The sequence below is a fragment of the Thunnus albacares genome, chromosome 1 (genome assembly GCF_914725855.1).
Source record: "Thunnus albacares chromosome 1, fThuAlb1.1, whole genome shotgun sequence".
Taxonomy (NCBI): domain Eukaryota; kingdom Metazoa; phylum Chordata; class Actinopteri; order Scombriformes; family Scombridae; genus Thunnus; species Thunnus albacares.
In genome coordinates, this window is record NC_058106.1 from 17,376,082 (window position 1) to 17,393,477 (window position 17,396).

Consider the following 17,396-nt stretch of genomic DNA (forward strand, 5'->3'; position numbering starts at 1 on the left):
CAATAAAATGTTTCTACTGACCATTAAAAATATATATTGCTCTTTTTTACTTGTTGTTTACAGTGTTGACAGGTTGTGATCTTTATACATCCATGGTTGTGATCTGACCCTCTGAAGTTAACCTGCTCCAGAGCAGGTAAACTGTGCAGCATAAGTTACCATGGTAATGTACCCTGGTAAAAAGTGAACCACCATCATAACCCTGAAAACCCAGAGTTAAGTCTGAAGTTACCTCACTAACCCCAAATCCTGCTTTTTAGTACAGGCATCTGTTCTATTTGGACATTTATCAAGGCAGCAGCTCATCATATATCACTCACAGGGAGACAAATGGCAGGTGTACGGTAGCTTGTAATGTGACCATTTTTAAATTTGGACACATTGTGCATTGAATCCACAACAAGTTAGGGCTAAGTCTGACCTTGCACTCCTATGATTGTTGCTTTGAACCTAAGCCTCAGACTGAGACTAACAATAACAATGATAATGATAATAATAATGTTTTTTTCTCTGGTCGTGAGGATGTAGAGAGAATAAGAGTTAGCGTGAAAAAACCAAACAAGTTATCTTAAACTGTGTGTTGGCGGAGCAGAGCAACATGACCACTCCTTCTAGACCACCTATAACAGCTTCTTGTTGGTGATGTAGACGAATAATTTCCTCCTCCATGGCGGTGGTAGGAGTAAAATATTAATAGACTTCATTCGGCAGGAAGTCCTTGAAGCAGCAGGAGAATCAAGCGTAAGAGGTAGAAAGAGAATAAAAGAGATACAACACCAAACCATCCCGGTCATTCATCACCAGGTTCTGCTTTTCTCTGCAACACTTTCCACAAGCTCTTGTGACAGAGTTGAAGTTTAACTAAGTAATGCTGATGTGACACATTTGCATTTGTGGTGTTGCTTTTGTGTCTGTGAACACGTGTCTTAGGAATCCTATCAAAGCAAAATCCTGTTTAGCATTTTTAAAACCCACAAGCAGATTTTTTCAAGGTGTAATAGTTCTTATTCATAAAGTGTTTTTTTCTTCCAACCTTTTCCTTTGATTTTGTCTTACTTGAGGTCACTTTGTTTTTTGCTCTTAAAACTTAGAAAAAAATAGGAAAGACAGAAAAAGGAAAATAAAAAACACTAAAGAAACATATTTAAAGAAGTCCCTGTGAACAAACTCTTGTGTCTGTTTTCTTTATTATTACTGTATAGTCTTCATTTAATGATGAATATTAAGACGTTCCTCTGTCTGATGCTGAGTGTGTTTATGGGCGGCTGCAGGTGAAATATGTGTAAACAATAACCGTAAAAGTGCAGCTACAATATGACTATCCTGAGCTCCATGACATATCAAAGTGATATTAACCTTTTCTGAATTATTACACATTTTATATAATTAAAGAAAGTATTGATCACTACATAATAGTAGCAGATACTACTTCTGTTGTATGCACCACATGTATGACTGAAGTTTCATATCAAAGCAAGAAAGTTCTTTAACACTTGAATGTCACTACTTTTTGATTGAACAACTTTGATTAAAAGATATTAAAATATATAATTTTGAGATGTTCTCTGACTTTTGTCTTTTTCCACTTTTTTCATTCTACATTGTACACATATTTTAAACCTGTCACATACAAAATTTGCATACTGTTGCATGAAAAATTTAGACGCTGGTAGTGACTCAGGATGACGCCTGCCCTAGAAAATACACAGTGTGATATCAGCTATTATTTATGTAACAGCCCCCCATCCATCCTCCCCGACCCCAAAATATCCCTTTAAAGAAAGATCTACTCAGCACTCAAGTCATCAGGCAGCATCACATCATTTTATTTTCAACCCTCAAACAGGAAAAAGAATTTAACAACATACATCTGTCATGAAATGTTGACGCCATTAAATTTTATAAACAGATGATGTAATTCCCAGGATGAATGAATGCATGCGCTATTGTACAAGACATAGATGACATAGATGCTGTATACACAGTATGTGGTGTACAGAAGGTAAATAACTAACCAACATCATTTTAAATATACATCTATGTATCATTTGGTTTCTTAAGAGACAACACTTTCACCATGTTGTGTATGTACTGTTATATATAGACTATAATGATGGTAGTTGCTGTCATCGGTACAGACGCTACTGTATAATAATCTTTAAGTCTTTATAACATATTTATAAAACACCTTTCATGATGTGCACACTTAAGGCACCAAGTTTGGGATTTCTTTGGTTTTAAGTACTTTATCTTTTAATTTTTTGCCTGTTTTGGGCTGTTTTGGAACTGGATCAATACATTTTCAATTCAAGCAACAACAACGAAAGAAAAAGACCAAAAACTGTAAATTGCTGAATTTTTTCTGGAATTGGCATTCTCAGATGATGTGGAGGGACCAGAGAAGCTGCTGAATGTGTGTGACGTCCCATTAATTAGTCAAGACAATCCTTCTAAGTCGTCACCGTTAGATGTGTCTGCTTTAATGAGGCAGAAAAAATGAAGTGACCCGAGTGGAATCAAAAGTGTGATCGTGTCTCTGTGCTTTTAAAACATCTAAATCCATTAAGTCATAAAACAAAACATGTCATAAAACTTTTCTTCTCACTGCTGTTTAACCAGGAACATCTTGAATATGAATATGATTTGTTTGTTGAATATGATTTGTTTCTAGACACCAAATGATTTGTGATCTTGAAAACCAGATTGATTCTGTGTGAATGCAGCCATTCAGTAAGAAGCAGATATTGACTAAAGCATGCATAAAAAAAAACTCTCAACCGAGTACATACACTTTCACCTTCAACCCACCAATCCAACAAATGAGTAACTTTCTTTCTGCAGCCAGCTGAATGAATCTAACCTGAATTAGTAAATATTTGGCCCTAAAAAAGGTAAACACGCTGATCAGGATAAACTCCTGTTAATCTGTTTGTAACTCTCCAGTGCAAACAAGGCTAATATAAGTCTTGTTTGTCAGTGATGTCCCATTAAGAATATTACAGTAGTGTGCAGTCGCAAAGAGACAGATCAACTTTAAACAACTCAGAGACTTGGTGTTTGGTCTCAGTTTTGCACTTCACATCAAATCAAAGTTCAATAGCACATTTAATTTACATTATTCAGTTACGTCGAGACAAATGCATATCTGTAAAACTTAAAACCACACTGATTACGTGTTCTAGGATTTTCTGAGTCAATTTTATCTGCACAATATCTTGGTCAGCCTATTTTAATATGTCTATTCACAATCCTTTCTCTTAGAAAGTACATTACGTTTTGTATAGTGCAACATTTTGCGACTTGGCGGATTTGTTCATTAAAAGCATTTCCTCATTATGTTGATAAAAAGCTAATTCAAGAGGAACTCTGTTTCCCACACAACATATTTGGTGTTGCAAATCAGTTGTATATAAACCTAATTTCTAGGGGGACAGTGCTGCTACCGCATACTTCATTATAACCCTGAGATATCCTCTTGTTACGGCAGTGCCACATCCTTTCATTCATTAATTCATTCATTCGTTTTAAACAGACTTAAACAAGATTATCTTCAAGCAGAGTCTCTGAACTGAAACTTCTGGACCTGCTTTGTATTTTCTCATCGTACTAGTAAGTTGACTGAGATGAACGGAAACTGTATTTGATGAAAATACAGCAGACTTGAGTTGAAATGGTACGTCAAAGGAAAGACTGAGTAGGTTCAGTGTGTAACATGGACACACAGCACTGGTTTATATGGAGATGTGAAAGGTTTATGAATAGTTTCAATGAGAGGTATTTAAGTAATTATCTTCCTACAGGTTTTAGTCTAAAACCTCTAAGTATGTTCAGTTCTATATACACATAGTGCACACGTGTCCTGCTTTCAGATGACAGAAATTGTATCTTAATCTATTTTTCATTACATTTTTGTTGTTTTTGGCAAAAGTAGTGTTTGATGTTTGACAGGCTCTGCTTCATCAGTGCTTGAATAGTAATGGTAATAGCGAAGTAACCATTTAATTGGCAGCAGAAGAACAAACAATGAACAAGTAAAAAAGCAAGTGGTTGAGTAATGTAACTGATTAGTTTGTGTGTCATTTCATGTCATATTTTAACACCAGAAGCTAAACTGGTTGTACTGGTGTATGTGTTTATCCCTGAGACCGACTGAGGCACACTGCAGCTAAAAGCACACATCTCATATTTCCAACTCATACATTAGCACACTATATGTTACCACAGTTTTAATAATTAATAATACAATGGGCCCTGCAAACATTTTTGTCTTGGATACATAAGATATACTAAACAACATGTTAAACATCCAACATTAATAAAACCGAAAAAAGTACACTTGAATAATAAACTCTCAATAGTCTGGTTGCTGAATGATTCCTTCTCAAAAAAATAAAAAAAACATTTTTTCTCCACAATGGAGTGAGCGAATAGTAAATGCAGTTCAAAGGCAAACTACTGCAACGGCTGCAGCAGTATTTGGATCGACTGGAGTGATTTAACCAACTGTGAGTGTTGGCCGCAGTCCATTTGCTGCTTTTTGTTTTTTTGTCTCTGTCAGTCGATGTCTGGCATACATTTAAACCATTTGGCCATGCGGCCGTGGCTCTTTGCTGCTCTTTGCTGTGGGTTCAGTAGCCCATCCATGTAGTTACCATACTCAATGATGGCGTCTTCAACGCGAGTGATGTACAACCAGCTGACTATCACACCAAAGAACTACAGAGAGACAAAAAAGAAGCCGAGTATAAGAGAAGCAAAGGAAAGGATGATGGATTGACAGATTCTGCTCTCCTTTCCTAAACTAACAGTCCAACATAATAATTAAAATCCAGCATATATATGATTGGAATAGCACATTCACAGCTGTCAGTGGATGTGTGTGTGTGTGTGTGTGTGTGTTTTAATGTATTGTGAGATGTAAGAAGGTGGAGGGACGAAAAATAGCTTCTCTGTCTGTCACATCCACATCTGCTAATGGAAATAAAAACGCCGGATACGAAGGGAAAGTAACAAATGTGTGAATGCATAATGTGTGTGTATATTGGTTTATGCAATATGTGTCACAGTATCGACTAAAAAATGTTTTTAATGCTAGAAAAACACCAAAGTCAGACATTTTTCAAAGATCTTGAAGTTGAAATGTGCATTTTAAGCTCAAATGAACCATTGTAAAATACAATTTTCATTTGCCTGGTTTGATCTAAAGATACAGCAAATCTTAATGAAATGAGTGAGCATGAGATGCATTTTGTGAAAATTGCACTGTGTATTTTATCACTGCCGGCACTTGGGAGTTGGTTTGTCAGATGTACCTGAGGTGAAGCAGTTCACCTTTTCTCCCAATTAGTCATCTGCGCTAGACAAGCTGTTGAATATGGATAAATGTTTTATTCCAATGTGTTTGCAACTTTCATGGACAATCTGAATTTTTTAAATCCTTGCCAGCTGTTCGTGTTTTGGCGATAAATATAACAAGTTTTTCAGTGAAAGTCACAGGTACAGAGGTAATAACACTTCTATCCTTTTAGCATCCTGAAAGATTAGATGTGTTCAGTTAAATATGATCAGATTTACCTCACTCATGCTGTGCAATGATATAAATACAGACAGTAGAATAAACAAAGCATACTGACAATCTATAATGTTGCATTTAATTAGAATCACTGCAAATGTGTCACAAAATAATTAACAACTGTCTATATAACATTCACTTTCTCTCATGTTTGTGTTTTTATACCTCAAGGTTTTATGATAAAGCTCTATGGTACATTTATGAAATGTCTGTGTAGGTGAAACATATTTATTCTATGAACAATTTGTAACTGTGGTTGAGCTTATTAAGCCTATGTGGGACATACTAATGTTTATGTGTGTGTGTACCTGAGGCAGTAGGATCCCTAACAGCAGTCCAGCCATAATCTTGTAGTTGTCCATCAGCCAGATGAAGAAAGCGTCAGTGCAGCCTCTGATATGGATGATATCGATCAAGGCCAAACGCTATGAGACAAAAAACACTTGTAAGTCATTTTTCACGATTATAGTGCTTAAAGCCAAGGAATGATTTAAGTAATTTTACTAGTTTGGAAGATTATCAAAGACATGTCAAGACAACAGATATGGAGGAGAAATGCACTGGCAGTTAGATCAAGTTATTTGAGATCTTTGGTTTTTACATACATTTTCAAATTTTACAATGTTTTCTACTAAATTTTAACTAAAAAGTCTTAAATGCTGAAATTATACATTTCATGTTTCACTTTAAAATAACTCAGGACGGAAATGATCAAGGACCAGAAACACTGTGTGAGGCCTGATCTCCATCCGTAGTCAAACTGAACTGTTTGCTTAAACACAAACAATAAAAACTTGCATTACTTCACACTTCCGGAAATATAAAAGCTTTATATCCTTAGTTGGTTTATTGTGTGCTTAAATTAATCTCTACAGGCACTGTGTTACTGCTGGGAAACAACCTGTTGTCAGAGAACAGCTAACTGCACACAACACTAATGCACAGTGACCTTCAGACGTTTCAAAACAATTGCCTTTAATTGCCAGTTTAGATCATTATCATTATATATTAAACTGTAATGAATATTTCAACAGACATTAAGGGACGAGATGAGCACTATAATAACGTTAAATCTGTCTTTTGTCCATTCAGTCATGGACGCCATTATTGGAGGTCTTACCTCCTTATTCAACACCTGGTACCCACACAAGGTGTTGGCCACTTCATTGGGCTGAAAGGGGAGAAGCAGACAGAAAGAGATAAAGTCAGTGACATGTGTGTGTGTGTGTGAGCGTGTGCATGTATCCAAGCTTGACGACTTGTGGTTTTCCATAATCAAATATTGAAATATATTCATATATTCAATGCCAATCTCTCGTGGCCGTCTGGCATGGAAAGAAGAACAATTACCCTTTTTCAAGTCATCACACAAGTTTTATTGGCTTTGTTTTTTATATTTGTTATGCATTTCTAAGGTATGTTATAATTTGTATTAAGAGTGTGAGCATAACTCACAGTGTTACCACACTATCACTGTATTTTTCTCATGATTCTGCAATATGTGCTTCACTGCAATACAATCATCTATGATGCACAATGACTCCACATAACTGAAGAAAGAAATAAAACACTAAAAAAGCGAAAAGCAGGAATCAGTCATGAGCCTGACACACAGCAGGCGAGGTTGACCCTGCTCCGTTCATTTCAATAAAAAACAATTGGAAAGAGGTGAGACTCTTAAGGTCTGACGCCTAATCAAGTGGAGTTAATTGCTGCTTCATATTAATATGAACAGGCAGGCTTGCAATTACAATGATAATTATAACAATTACAAAGTAGAAAACTGAACTTTTGAGCAATCGCCGGCTAACTTTGTCCAAATGTGGGATCTGATACTGACGGACTACTGAGTCACTGGCCATGTACAAAGCATGGATGTGAACCTAAATGTGAAAATTGTAGATCTGTCTAATTATGGATGCAATTATATGAGATGTTCATACAGGAATGGCTAAATTACAAGTCATTTCATCCAATTTAATGTTATTTGTTACAAAAATGTAATGCATTTCTGTAGATTTTCAAGCCATGTTGGCGTCTTTAACTTTTACCGGCACTTGGTACATGCTACTTCCAAATAAGTAGTATTATAAATAAATCTCTAAATCTGTGTATTTCTTGTTTGTTACCCGAGACCAGCCTATTTCGAGGGAAACAGTCGTCAGTCAGTGTGTCAAGACCATTAGCCTTTTTGGTAAAATTAAATGTATTTTTTTAATCTCGATATGACAATATTCTTTCAATACATATGTAGATTTGGAGAGATGGTAAACCCTGATGGTATTGGAATAACAACAAACCTCACAGAGGATCAATTAATTTTTAGTTCATTACTGTCCTATGTCTTTACACTGTGATGGCTGCAGGCCTGATTATAGTAAAAATATCACACAGGCTGCTTAACGATGTCTCCTCCACAGTCAGTGACCAGTAATAAGCCACTACTGTGAGAGCTCAACCATTAATTGAGAAAATTTGATACTATGACAGCACAACCACACTGCAAATTGGCTGAGCTTCAGGTAAAAAAGGGAAACAATGATATAACATCACACTCTGTCAATTAATAGAAAACTTGACATTTTAGTCAATTAATTTTTGTCACAACTGACGCACATTAATGCAAAACTGTGGATTAAGAAAATATTAATGAATAGCTGATAGCAATATTGTGGTAACTGAGTTTAATATTGAGAACACTGGATAAAGGAGGGACGCTTTCATGAGCCGAGCTATGAGGGAGAGTTGGCTCAACAAACTCTTGTCTAGTCTTATATTAAGTTTTTGTTTGTTCTCTTTTTCCTGGTGAGTGTAGGTGTGTAAATTAAAGGGAGCACCATATGTTGTTTTATGTGGGAGAAAATTGCCCGTGAGTGTGTCTGGCATAGCAAAGGCTTAATCACCACCATGAGGATGATGAGATGCTTTTTAAACGTTACTCCACACTATTACAGCTATTACTATAATGACATACAAACTGAACAGAGCATTCAGTGCTTTTCGGACCTATTATGAATATAAAGACAGGAGTGGTGAAGTGTTTGCTTTGTCCAAGCACTTCAGGCAATGTTACAGAGGCTACTAGCTAATAATGATCTTCAAAATGAGTTAACACACATACTGCATATCCATGGGGCGCCTTCCTCGGTGGGCTCTACGTGGTATTATTAGCAGCTATAATGTGCAGGGATTTATTTAGCCTGCCCTCAGTTAGTAAGTGCCAAAGGAACTTCTTATGATTCCAGCATTTAACACACATAAAAACTGCATGTTACTCCGTTTTTTATGTAAAGTGAAATGCAAAATAAAGTCTGGAGCATCCTGTGTGCCTGATGATGGCACTGATGTCTCAGTTTCTAGGTCAGTGCGCTTTGTTTTACATTTTGTGGCTCTCTGTTGGCCCTTTATCATGATACATCGTATACGGAAATCAGACATAAGAAACAGACATGATGACAGAGATGTATCTCTTTGTGAGCCAATTTTCAATAAAATTTCATAAAGTATGCCATAATGTAGTGTGCAATAGTGTGCAGTAATAGTAGTAATAGTACCAGAAGGCGTAGACATGGTGATAATGTGGTAACAATAATGCCATGTTCATATTATCATGGAAAAACAATTAAAGATGGAGGACAAATTAATAAGGAATATTTATAAATATAACTATGCAATAACTAATCATGATTAAATTGAGACCAAACATCGAGCTTCTTACAAAAATACAGTTTGAGTCTGTATAGTGATCAAACTACTGTTGTTACTGTTAGCTGCACACACTTGCAGACGCGCAGAGCACAACGATCCAATTTTCTGCTACAATGTGAATATGGTTTAATAATAGTGATACTTACCTTAGTAGTAATGCAGCAGGTATAAGGGACACCACAGGCCAGTGGACCAGGTGCAGTACAGTTGTGGTACATGTTGACTGACCAGTCTTTATACTCTTGACCACCGCAACACTTAAACTGCCACAGATGAAACAGACGACAGAGGAAAGACAAGTGTAGAAATTAAAAGGAAATGGGAAGAAAAAGAGAGATAACAAAAAGAAATGGAAGAAGATTTGTCAGGTGAGTGAGAGAAAGAGAGAGGAGAGGAAGGAATGAGATAAAAAAATAATAAGTAAACAAACTGGTCAATATTTTTCTGCTGTGCTGGCATAATGCCAGTAACATTTTGGGATGAAATGAGCCATAAAATTTGCATGTAATTATGACTCAGTTTTATGTGTGTGTCTTCTCACTTTGCCAAAATTAGCGTACAGGTGTTGGTAGGATGAGGAAATGCAGTTGGAAATAATGTCCTAACCCCTGAAAATATAATCCAATCCAATACAACAACCCTGCAATGAACCCTACGATTGTATAATGTTCACTTTTTAAGGCTGTTGTTTGTAGTAGGAAATTTACATTACATTGTAAGTTGTGCCTATATGGGGTATATATGTCACATACACACATATATTTTATTTATATATAAGACAAAATTTAAATTCAGTTTAGATACATACAGACTGATGCTTTCTCAATCTGGGAGATCTAAAGTTCCATTTGTCCTCTAACTCACATAAAAAATATAAACTTTACAATCTAAATTCATTATTTCTTTCAAACACCTCTTCTACCAACACACTCAGCCTGTATCTGAAAGCAGCAGCTTCACACAATCTCCCGCTGAATCAATAACACGCAGCCTCAAACAATAAATTGATACCTGTCAACCTCTCATTGTTGGTTCAAAGGCACACAATAGTGGGACATCACTTATTTTCTATTGCCCTCTATTTCAGCCATTACTGACAAACCTTCAAGCAAACAAAATATTATTACTTCAGAGGAAAAAAATAAATGAGCTTTGTTAAGCTATCTAAAGCAAGTTAATTATAATTTGTCTGTCTGAGAGCTTTCAAGTCACATTGATTAAACACTTCTACAAACAACTTCATTATGAGTTTTAATTCAGTGTTCTAGTTATGGTTTGTTTGGTTGATCATCCAGCAAAGCAATAACGATAACATATTTTTCAATTAAATCACAATCAAAATACAAACATGATTTAACACAAACAAAGCAGAGCATTCTTTCCAAAGTTATCTATAAACTTTCTCCAACATTTTGACTTGTAGCTGTTAATGTCATTAGTTAGGCCTGTGTTTGACAAGCCAGGACACACACTGAGAGAAAAAGTCTTTCAACAGGATAGATGAGACACCACTCTTACACCAAATGCTTTTCAATATTTGAATAAAATAAAATACTGCTTCATTTGATAGCATGCAAAATAAATTACAGCAACCCTCTGAAGTCCCCATTCAGTAATTTCTACTAGATTTATACTAGTAGGTAGCAGGGGTAGATAGCAACATCTGCCTCGGAGACTAAACACTGACAGAGAACACAAGGGCCACACTATTAGTTCTGTTTTGTAGTCATTTACTGAGACAAATAATCTTTTGGTAGTGAGGAAGTGAGTCAGAAAGACAGTAAGTGAGACAAAGAGAACAAACAGGACAGAGTCACACACCAAGAGAGACCATGAGAGAGGGTGAGACAAGAGATAAAGAGAGAGGATGAATAAATGAATAAATATGAGACTGCTCTTTTCCAGACATTGTGATCAGTATGCTGACATGTGCCTGGAAGTTACTCCTTCTTCTTGTCAGTGTGACTCCACAGAGAACAGTTTTCCAGCACTGGGTCAGGACCCACACGAGGGTCACAGGAAGGCAAAGCAATTATGATGTGCTTAATGTCTGCAAACTGTTAGGTAGAAGTCTAAAAACATTTCTACTAGACAATGAGTTACGACCTTTACTGTGCAATACAATCAAATACAACAGCTGTGCAGTAAATCCTGTCTTTAGGAAGACTGATAGTCAGTTAAGTTCAGGGGGTTTTGCTTCCTAATGAGACCAACCTGGAGGATCAATCTCTCAAAATACTCGTCAACACCAATGTGACTGCAGCAGACGAGCGGAGTCCCTTCAAACCATAAAAAGACTCGACGGCACAACAATTTGTTTACTGATGTTATATAAAGTACATTGCATATCAAATATATCCAAAACGATATCTGCCTCTGTTAAATCTTACAGACCAGCCTTCTTTACCATTTTATCTTCTATTTTTCCATGTTGTCCCACGCACTCTATTGTTTTTCTTCACTGTTGGATGACAGCCTTTCTCCAGAGGTCAATTTCCAGGAGGCAGTCCTTAGGGTCAGTCGTGTCTCTCACAATGAAATAACTACAGAGAGAGTGACTGATTTTGTAGCCAACTGCCTAACTGACTGATGGCTGGCTGTTCACAGGCTGACTGAGTGACTAACTGGCTGGCTAATTGGCCAGCTGACTGCTCAGAGTGTAGGCTGCAACACAGAAATCAGTCCATCCTGTGCTCGCTGCCTTCTTTATGACATGGCACTACGTGCGTGATTGGAAATTATAAAGATGTCTTTAAAGTAAGAAAACTTCCCGGGCTTATCTACGTCTGATCTACATAAAATTGTTTATAATGGTATCAAATTGTAAAAATAAGTAACACAGACAGACATGACAGGAAGGCCTTTCTGGTTTCTGAAGCTGCGGCCCATTTGGTTGTGCATTTGTACAGCTTGTTATGTTATGGCAATGGCGGGGAAACCCTCTTAAGTGGGCTTCAGGCGACACATGAGGCAGCTGATACGACGCTGATCATCGTCAGCTGATAAACAATGGATGATAATTTGAGAAAAGTAGTGGTAGCGGTCCTTGTTGAGGATGTACTAGAAACTCTGTAGAAACTCTGTAAGCCACATTTAAAGCCTTTCATATTAAACAACAATGATTTTATGATGCTCACCAGGTATCAGGTTCAATCTCATAATCAGGTATCAACTCTGGATAAAGTTGGCACCAAACTGTTATCTCACTTTTTTCAAAAAACACACACAAACTCACATGTTGCAAAATGTATCGACTTTGCTGCAGCTGCTTCCTCTCAATCAATCCTGCATCAGTGGATTTGCATGATATTTGAAATTTAATAAGGTTTACGGTTATTGTTTGAACCCTTATGATCTATAACTTATTATCTGTTTATCATGTCACATCATGCTCAGTTTGTGGTCTACTGTAGGTCATATGTAGAAAATATCATATTTTCTAACACGATTCTTAAACATGAATTTCTGTCATTTTTAGTGGCCTTGGTATGTTGACTGTAAAACAACATTGTACCTTTCATTACACTGCCAGCAGGCCGACTAGGATTGTATTTTGAAATGTCATGTCTCTGTCATGTGCTATCCCACAGCAATTACAGTGACAACAGAGGAGGAAGCAAAGTGATAATAAACCAGCACAAAGCAAAAGGGTATTGACTGTGGACACCTGTTCAGCATCATGTTGAACAGAAAGAGAAAATTGTAAAGCTAATTGCTGGTTATGGTTATAAATATCTTTAAAGAGCATGTTGCTGCGTTTTACAGGACAGAGAGTGTTTTGAGCATCACAGGCGACAGAAATTTCAGCACAAACAGCATGTATCCAAGTAAGCTGCTACTGTAAGTGGTGCTGGTAAAAAAAAAGCCTCTTTGGAGACACAAGACACAAAATACCAGCAGCATATACCCCTATCCATCTGAACTGCGGATAAAAACATTCCATCTATTCCTGCAGACATTCCTACCCACTGTTTAATTTCCCTCCCTTAGTTTCATCTTCTGTGCCTCTCCTGTTTCCTTTATGTTTCCCCTGACAGGAGCTGTGTCTGACATTTTTCCTGCTTTATTCTCCACACAAATGAAAAGTTCAGCATCTGAAAACTGTTGTTCTGTTGTCATTCATTTTAACAGCTGGCATCATCTCCGTCCAACATGCAAGGGCTAGAGACTGCAGTATATGTACGGAAAGACAACATCCTCAATCCTTAGACTCTCGATTCGGATAAGGAAAAACTCCCTAAAAAAAACCTTTACTGGGAGAAAAAAATGGAAGAAACCTCAGGAAGAGCAACAGTGGAGGGATCCGACATGCAATACATGTGTGCACAAAATAGACCAGATGACAAAATTACAGATAGACAGTTTGGAAAAAGATGACAAAGTTATAGATGGATTGAAAGATGATAACCTGACTTGCTAGACTGGCCTAAGGATCACACTGACAATCTAAAAAACATTTTCCATATTTTTTTTCAAAGGCAGCAGCAGAAACATCTTTTCTCAGTCCACCTTCAGTGTCGTGCACCTTGTGCTTTGAATTAGTTGCCTCTGGTAGTGTAGACAATGCCTGACCGGCTAATGCGTCCGGATGATGCACAGCACGTCACTAATACTAGCATTATCTTTCTGTGCACATCCTGTAATTCTTTGTCATATTAATGCAGAGGTCTCTGCTCTCTAAACTATGTAATCCAGCTTTTAGAATAAATGGAAATATTTATCTGAGTGTATTTGGATGTGAGATGGTGAGCAGTCTGATTTGTTTGTAGGCTTCATTTTAAAAGAAGACATCTAAAATAACAGTTTAAGTGGTTTTAACACATACTATTGCATGAATTTGATGGATTCCAGTATACTTACTGGCATAGTAAGTATACCAGTGTAGCTTAACAGGTACCTCATGTTTCTTTTCACTGTGAACTCTTAACTAGAAATGTAAAAAACAATCTTCTCTACATACAGTAATCATATTTGATGTGAAAGCAGGAGTGATTATCTTATATGTAGTTTTTTGCTTACAGCTCCAAAGTCTTTCACTTTGACAAGGACATGGTGGAAAAAAACAACCAGTACTACTATGAAATCAAAACTCTGGCAGACTACTACTGCATCAAAATCACTATGGAAACTGGAGAATAATTGTATAAAATTTTAGCAAAAACAACCTCTTGTCAAGAGGAAAGATCTACAGTAATACAACCTGACCAAACAGTTTACTGCTCTGTGTGAACAATGGACTGTTCTCGCCAGTGCTAAGCCAGCCTCCTATCTGATGGATGAACACGCTCTGTAGACCACATTGATCAATCAGGGCTTCTCCGGCTCTAACAGATGAGGCCAGGTGCCAATAACAGACAAGCAGAGTGACAGATGTGTTCTTCTGAGAGGTCAACATTGACCTATCATTTTACATCGCATTAAGGCTTTGATTCTGTTCATTTTGTTGCCTCTGGTTACATAATTCTCCTATTTAAGAAAGTGTTTTTCTCTGTGACTCACATTACTTTAGTGGCCACTGAGGTGAATGCTTTGTATGACTGCTGTTATCTTTGAACCACTTCTTCCTGACCTGCACTGACTACAATCCAGTTAAACCTCTCAGGTCATTATGCAGTGGTTTTGTAACTCCAGATCCAGATGTGGTGCAGGTGTCAACACAGAATTTTAATTAGTTACTAATCGGTTGCGTGTTTGCAGGGTTTATAATGTGTTTTGGCCATTGTTTGTTTTTCTTGTTTGTTATTGCATTTTCTTAATATTATTTATTAAATGTTTATATATATACACACACACACTACTTGTTGTTTTTTTAATGTAAAGCACATTGTATTTGTAATAAAACACACTATGTAAATACACTTGACTTGCCTAAGTGCCATTACGCCTCCTGTAATGAATCCAAAATGAACTTATAAATATGCATGATCACTTTTGTGTCAAACAACCACACAGCACTGAGGAAATGAAGTCAGTGTCTGTTCAAATGACTGAATGGCCTTGTTGTTTGCAGTGATGCAATGGCTGTGGGAGCACTGAACACTGCGAATGCAAGGTAAATTGTGTTTCAAAATGCTCTGATATATTCAAGCTATGTGGTGTTTGGTGTTAGTGTGGGTGGGTGTCTGAAGTTGCTTAGGTTTCCACTGATGACGGAAATGAAAAATTGCAGCTTCTCACAATAAGACACCGCAGTAATCAATACTTTGATTAGTATTTTGATTAATTATGCGATGTAATTGCGTGGGGGGAAGAAAGGCCTTCGTTGTCTTTTCCAGCGTTGAAGACACATTCAGCCACTGCTTGTGGGACATTTCCATTAAAATACTGAGACGCAGGGAATATAAAGGTTAGCATGAAATTAACTTAATGCAGGATATGATATGACCCGCCACTAATCCATGGATTTGTGTCATGGCTCCAGGATTAGATTTTTCTCATTTCCTGTTGTTGCACATTTGATACAATTTAGGCCTCCACATGTTCACAGCTGGAACAAAAAGCTAACAGGTGGGCTTTGACAAGTGGGATGAAAAACACTGGGTTAAAAGGTTCAGTATGCTTCAAACTAACCACTTCGCACAAAGTGTCTGAACACGTCTAAAGGCAGGATGGTTTATACCTGTTAGAAATACACTTGAAGGTGGCGGGAAAGCCTGCTGTTACAAGAGAGGGGTGAAACGCACACACAGACACACACACAGTCTCTCCCTGAAGGCACATACTTTCACATCTCTGCACACCAGAGCAATCACTGCAGGACGCTGAAGTGCTTGTCAGATCATGAGTGTAGGAAAGTGTCACGATCACAAGTGGTCATTTGTATTTTGATTGGTTGCCAAGCATCAAGAGGGCAGGTCTTATCTAATGTCAGCTTGTCAGAGGGCTGAAGCCGGAGAGAGAGGTGGGGGAAAGACAAACTCCAGAAAGTTGGCGTCCTGCAGATTATCGTGTTGACAATCAGTCTTACTTTGCTGTTGTAATTCTCAGTAAATATTATTGCCTGTTGATATCATATGATATGATATTTTTTAAGATACTTTCTGTTGAGTTTACACTTCACTTTGTATCTCACAGGTAACTCTCTTATTTCACTGACCTGTTCAAACTACACAGATGATGATTCAGACAAATATATTAAAGCTGCCCTATAGTGTTTTCTTGTAAACAAACAAAAGTTCTGTTTACACTTAGTGTTACTCACAAAAACAGTGTGTGTATCCTTGTGGTTAAACAACTGTGTTGAATGAGCTTTTAAATCCTACATTGTTTATATCCATGTTTACTTCTTCACAGCCTTTGTGGGCATATTAACACCAACTATCAATCAAAGTAGTGTGAAACCAATGGCAGCATGTGAATTGTGCTGCCTGCGACCCGTTTATAAAAACATTGCTCCATCATGCTACTAGTAGCGCCACAGGGTACTTTAAGCAGTTATGATTGAATCATAAATCATTGGTGGTTGTCTTGGAGCTTCTTTGATATATTTAATCAATATCTTTGCTCTGAAATTTCATGTACTAGACATGATTTCCACTGCTTTATCTCAAGATGTCTACAACTGACATGAACACAGTATTGCAATACAGATTAAATATTACAATTATTCAAATGCTTTTTTTTGTTTTTTTTTTTTAAATGGTCAGGTGATACCACTTCACACTAAAAATAATAGTGGAAAAGAACAGTAAGTACAGTACTGTACTCAGCAGTAAGTAAAAAAAAAAAGGTATTTTATCCCATCTTATTAACTACCAGACAAAATGTGTCACAATTGATTCAACTCAAACACATGAGTAAGGCTGCATTCAGGCCACTGTCCTCATAAACACGGATAAATCCACAAACCCCATTTATGTGTGTAAACAGCCTGAATCCCCACTAAGGTTTTCTGATTGTTTTTCCCCAAGTCCTCCAGAATAACACCTAAATCTCTTCTATCGCAGGTTTTTTGAGCCATCCAGCAGCTTTTCACCATGACAGGAAAAATATAGAAGAAGCTTTATGCTGCTGCTGCCAAATGACTTCGTACCATTACTGAAGTACTATTTGTTGTTATCAGAGCATGCAGATCAGAGTGCCAGCACGTTAAGCTCTCCAAACAGCACATCACAAG

At 37.1% G+C, this 17,396-nt stretch overlaps 1 protein-coding gene across 1 annotated transcript in view; it reads right to left on the minus strand.

Annotated features, from left to right (window-relative positions):
• Positions 1-1,805: 1,805 nt before the first annotated feature.
• tspan15 (tetraspanin 15) overlaps positions 1,806-17,396 on the minus strand; it is a 33,136-nt gene continuing 17,545 nt past the window's right edge. Inside the window, exons 5-8 of the mRNA XM_044346927.1 lie at positions 9,427-9,543; positions 6,693-6,743; positions 5,881-5,997; positions 1,806-4,716 (exon numbers count right to left, since the gene is read on the minus strand). Of these exons, the coding sequence (XP_044202862.1) occupies positions 4,555-4,716; positions 5,881-5,997; positions 6,693-6,743; positions 9,427-9,543 (447 nt within the window). The 3' untranslated portion in view covers positions 1,806-4,554. The remainder of the gene's footprint in view (positions 4,717-5,880; positions 5,998-6,692; positions 6,744-9,426; positions 9,544-17,396) is intronic.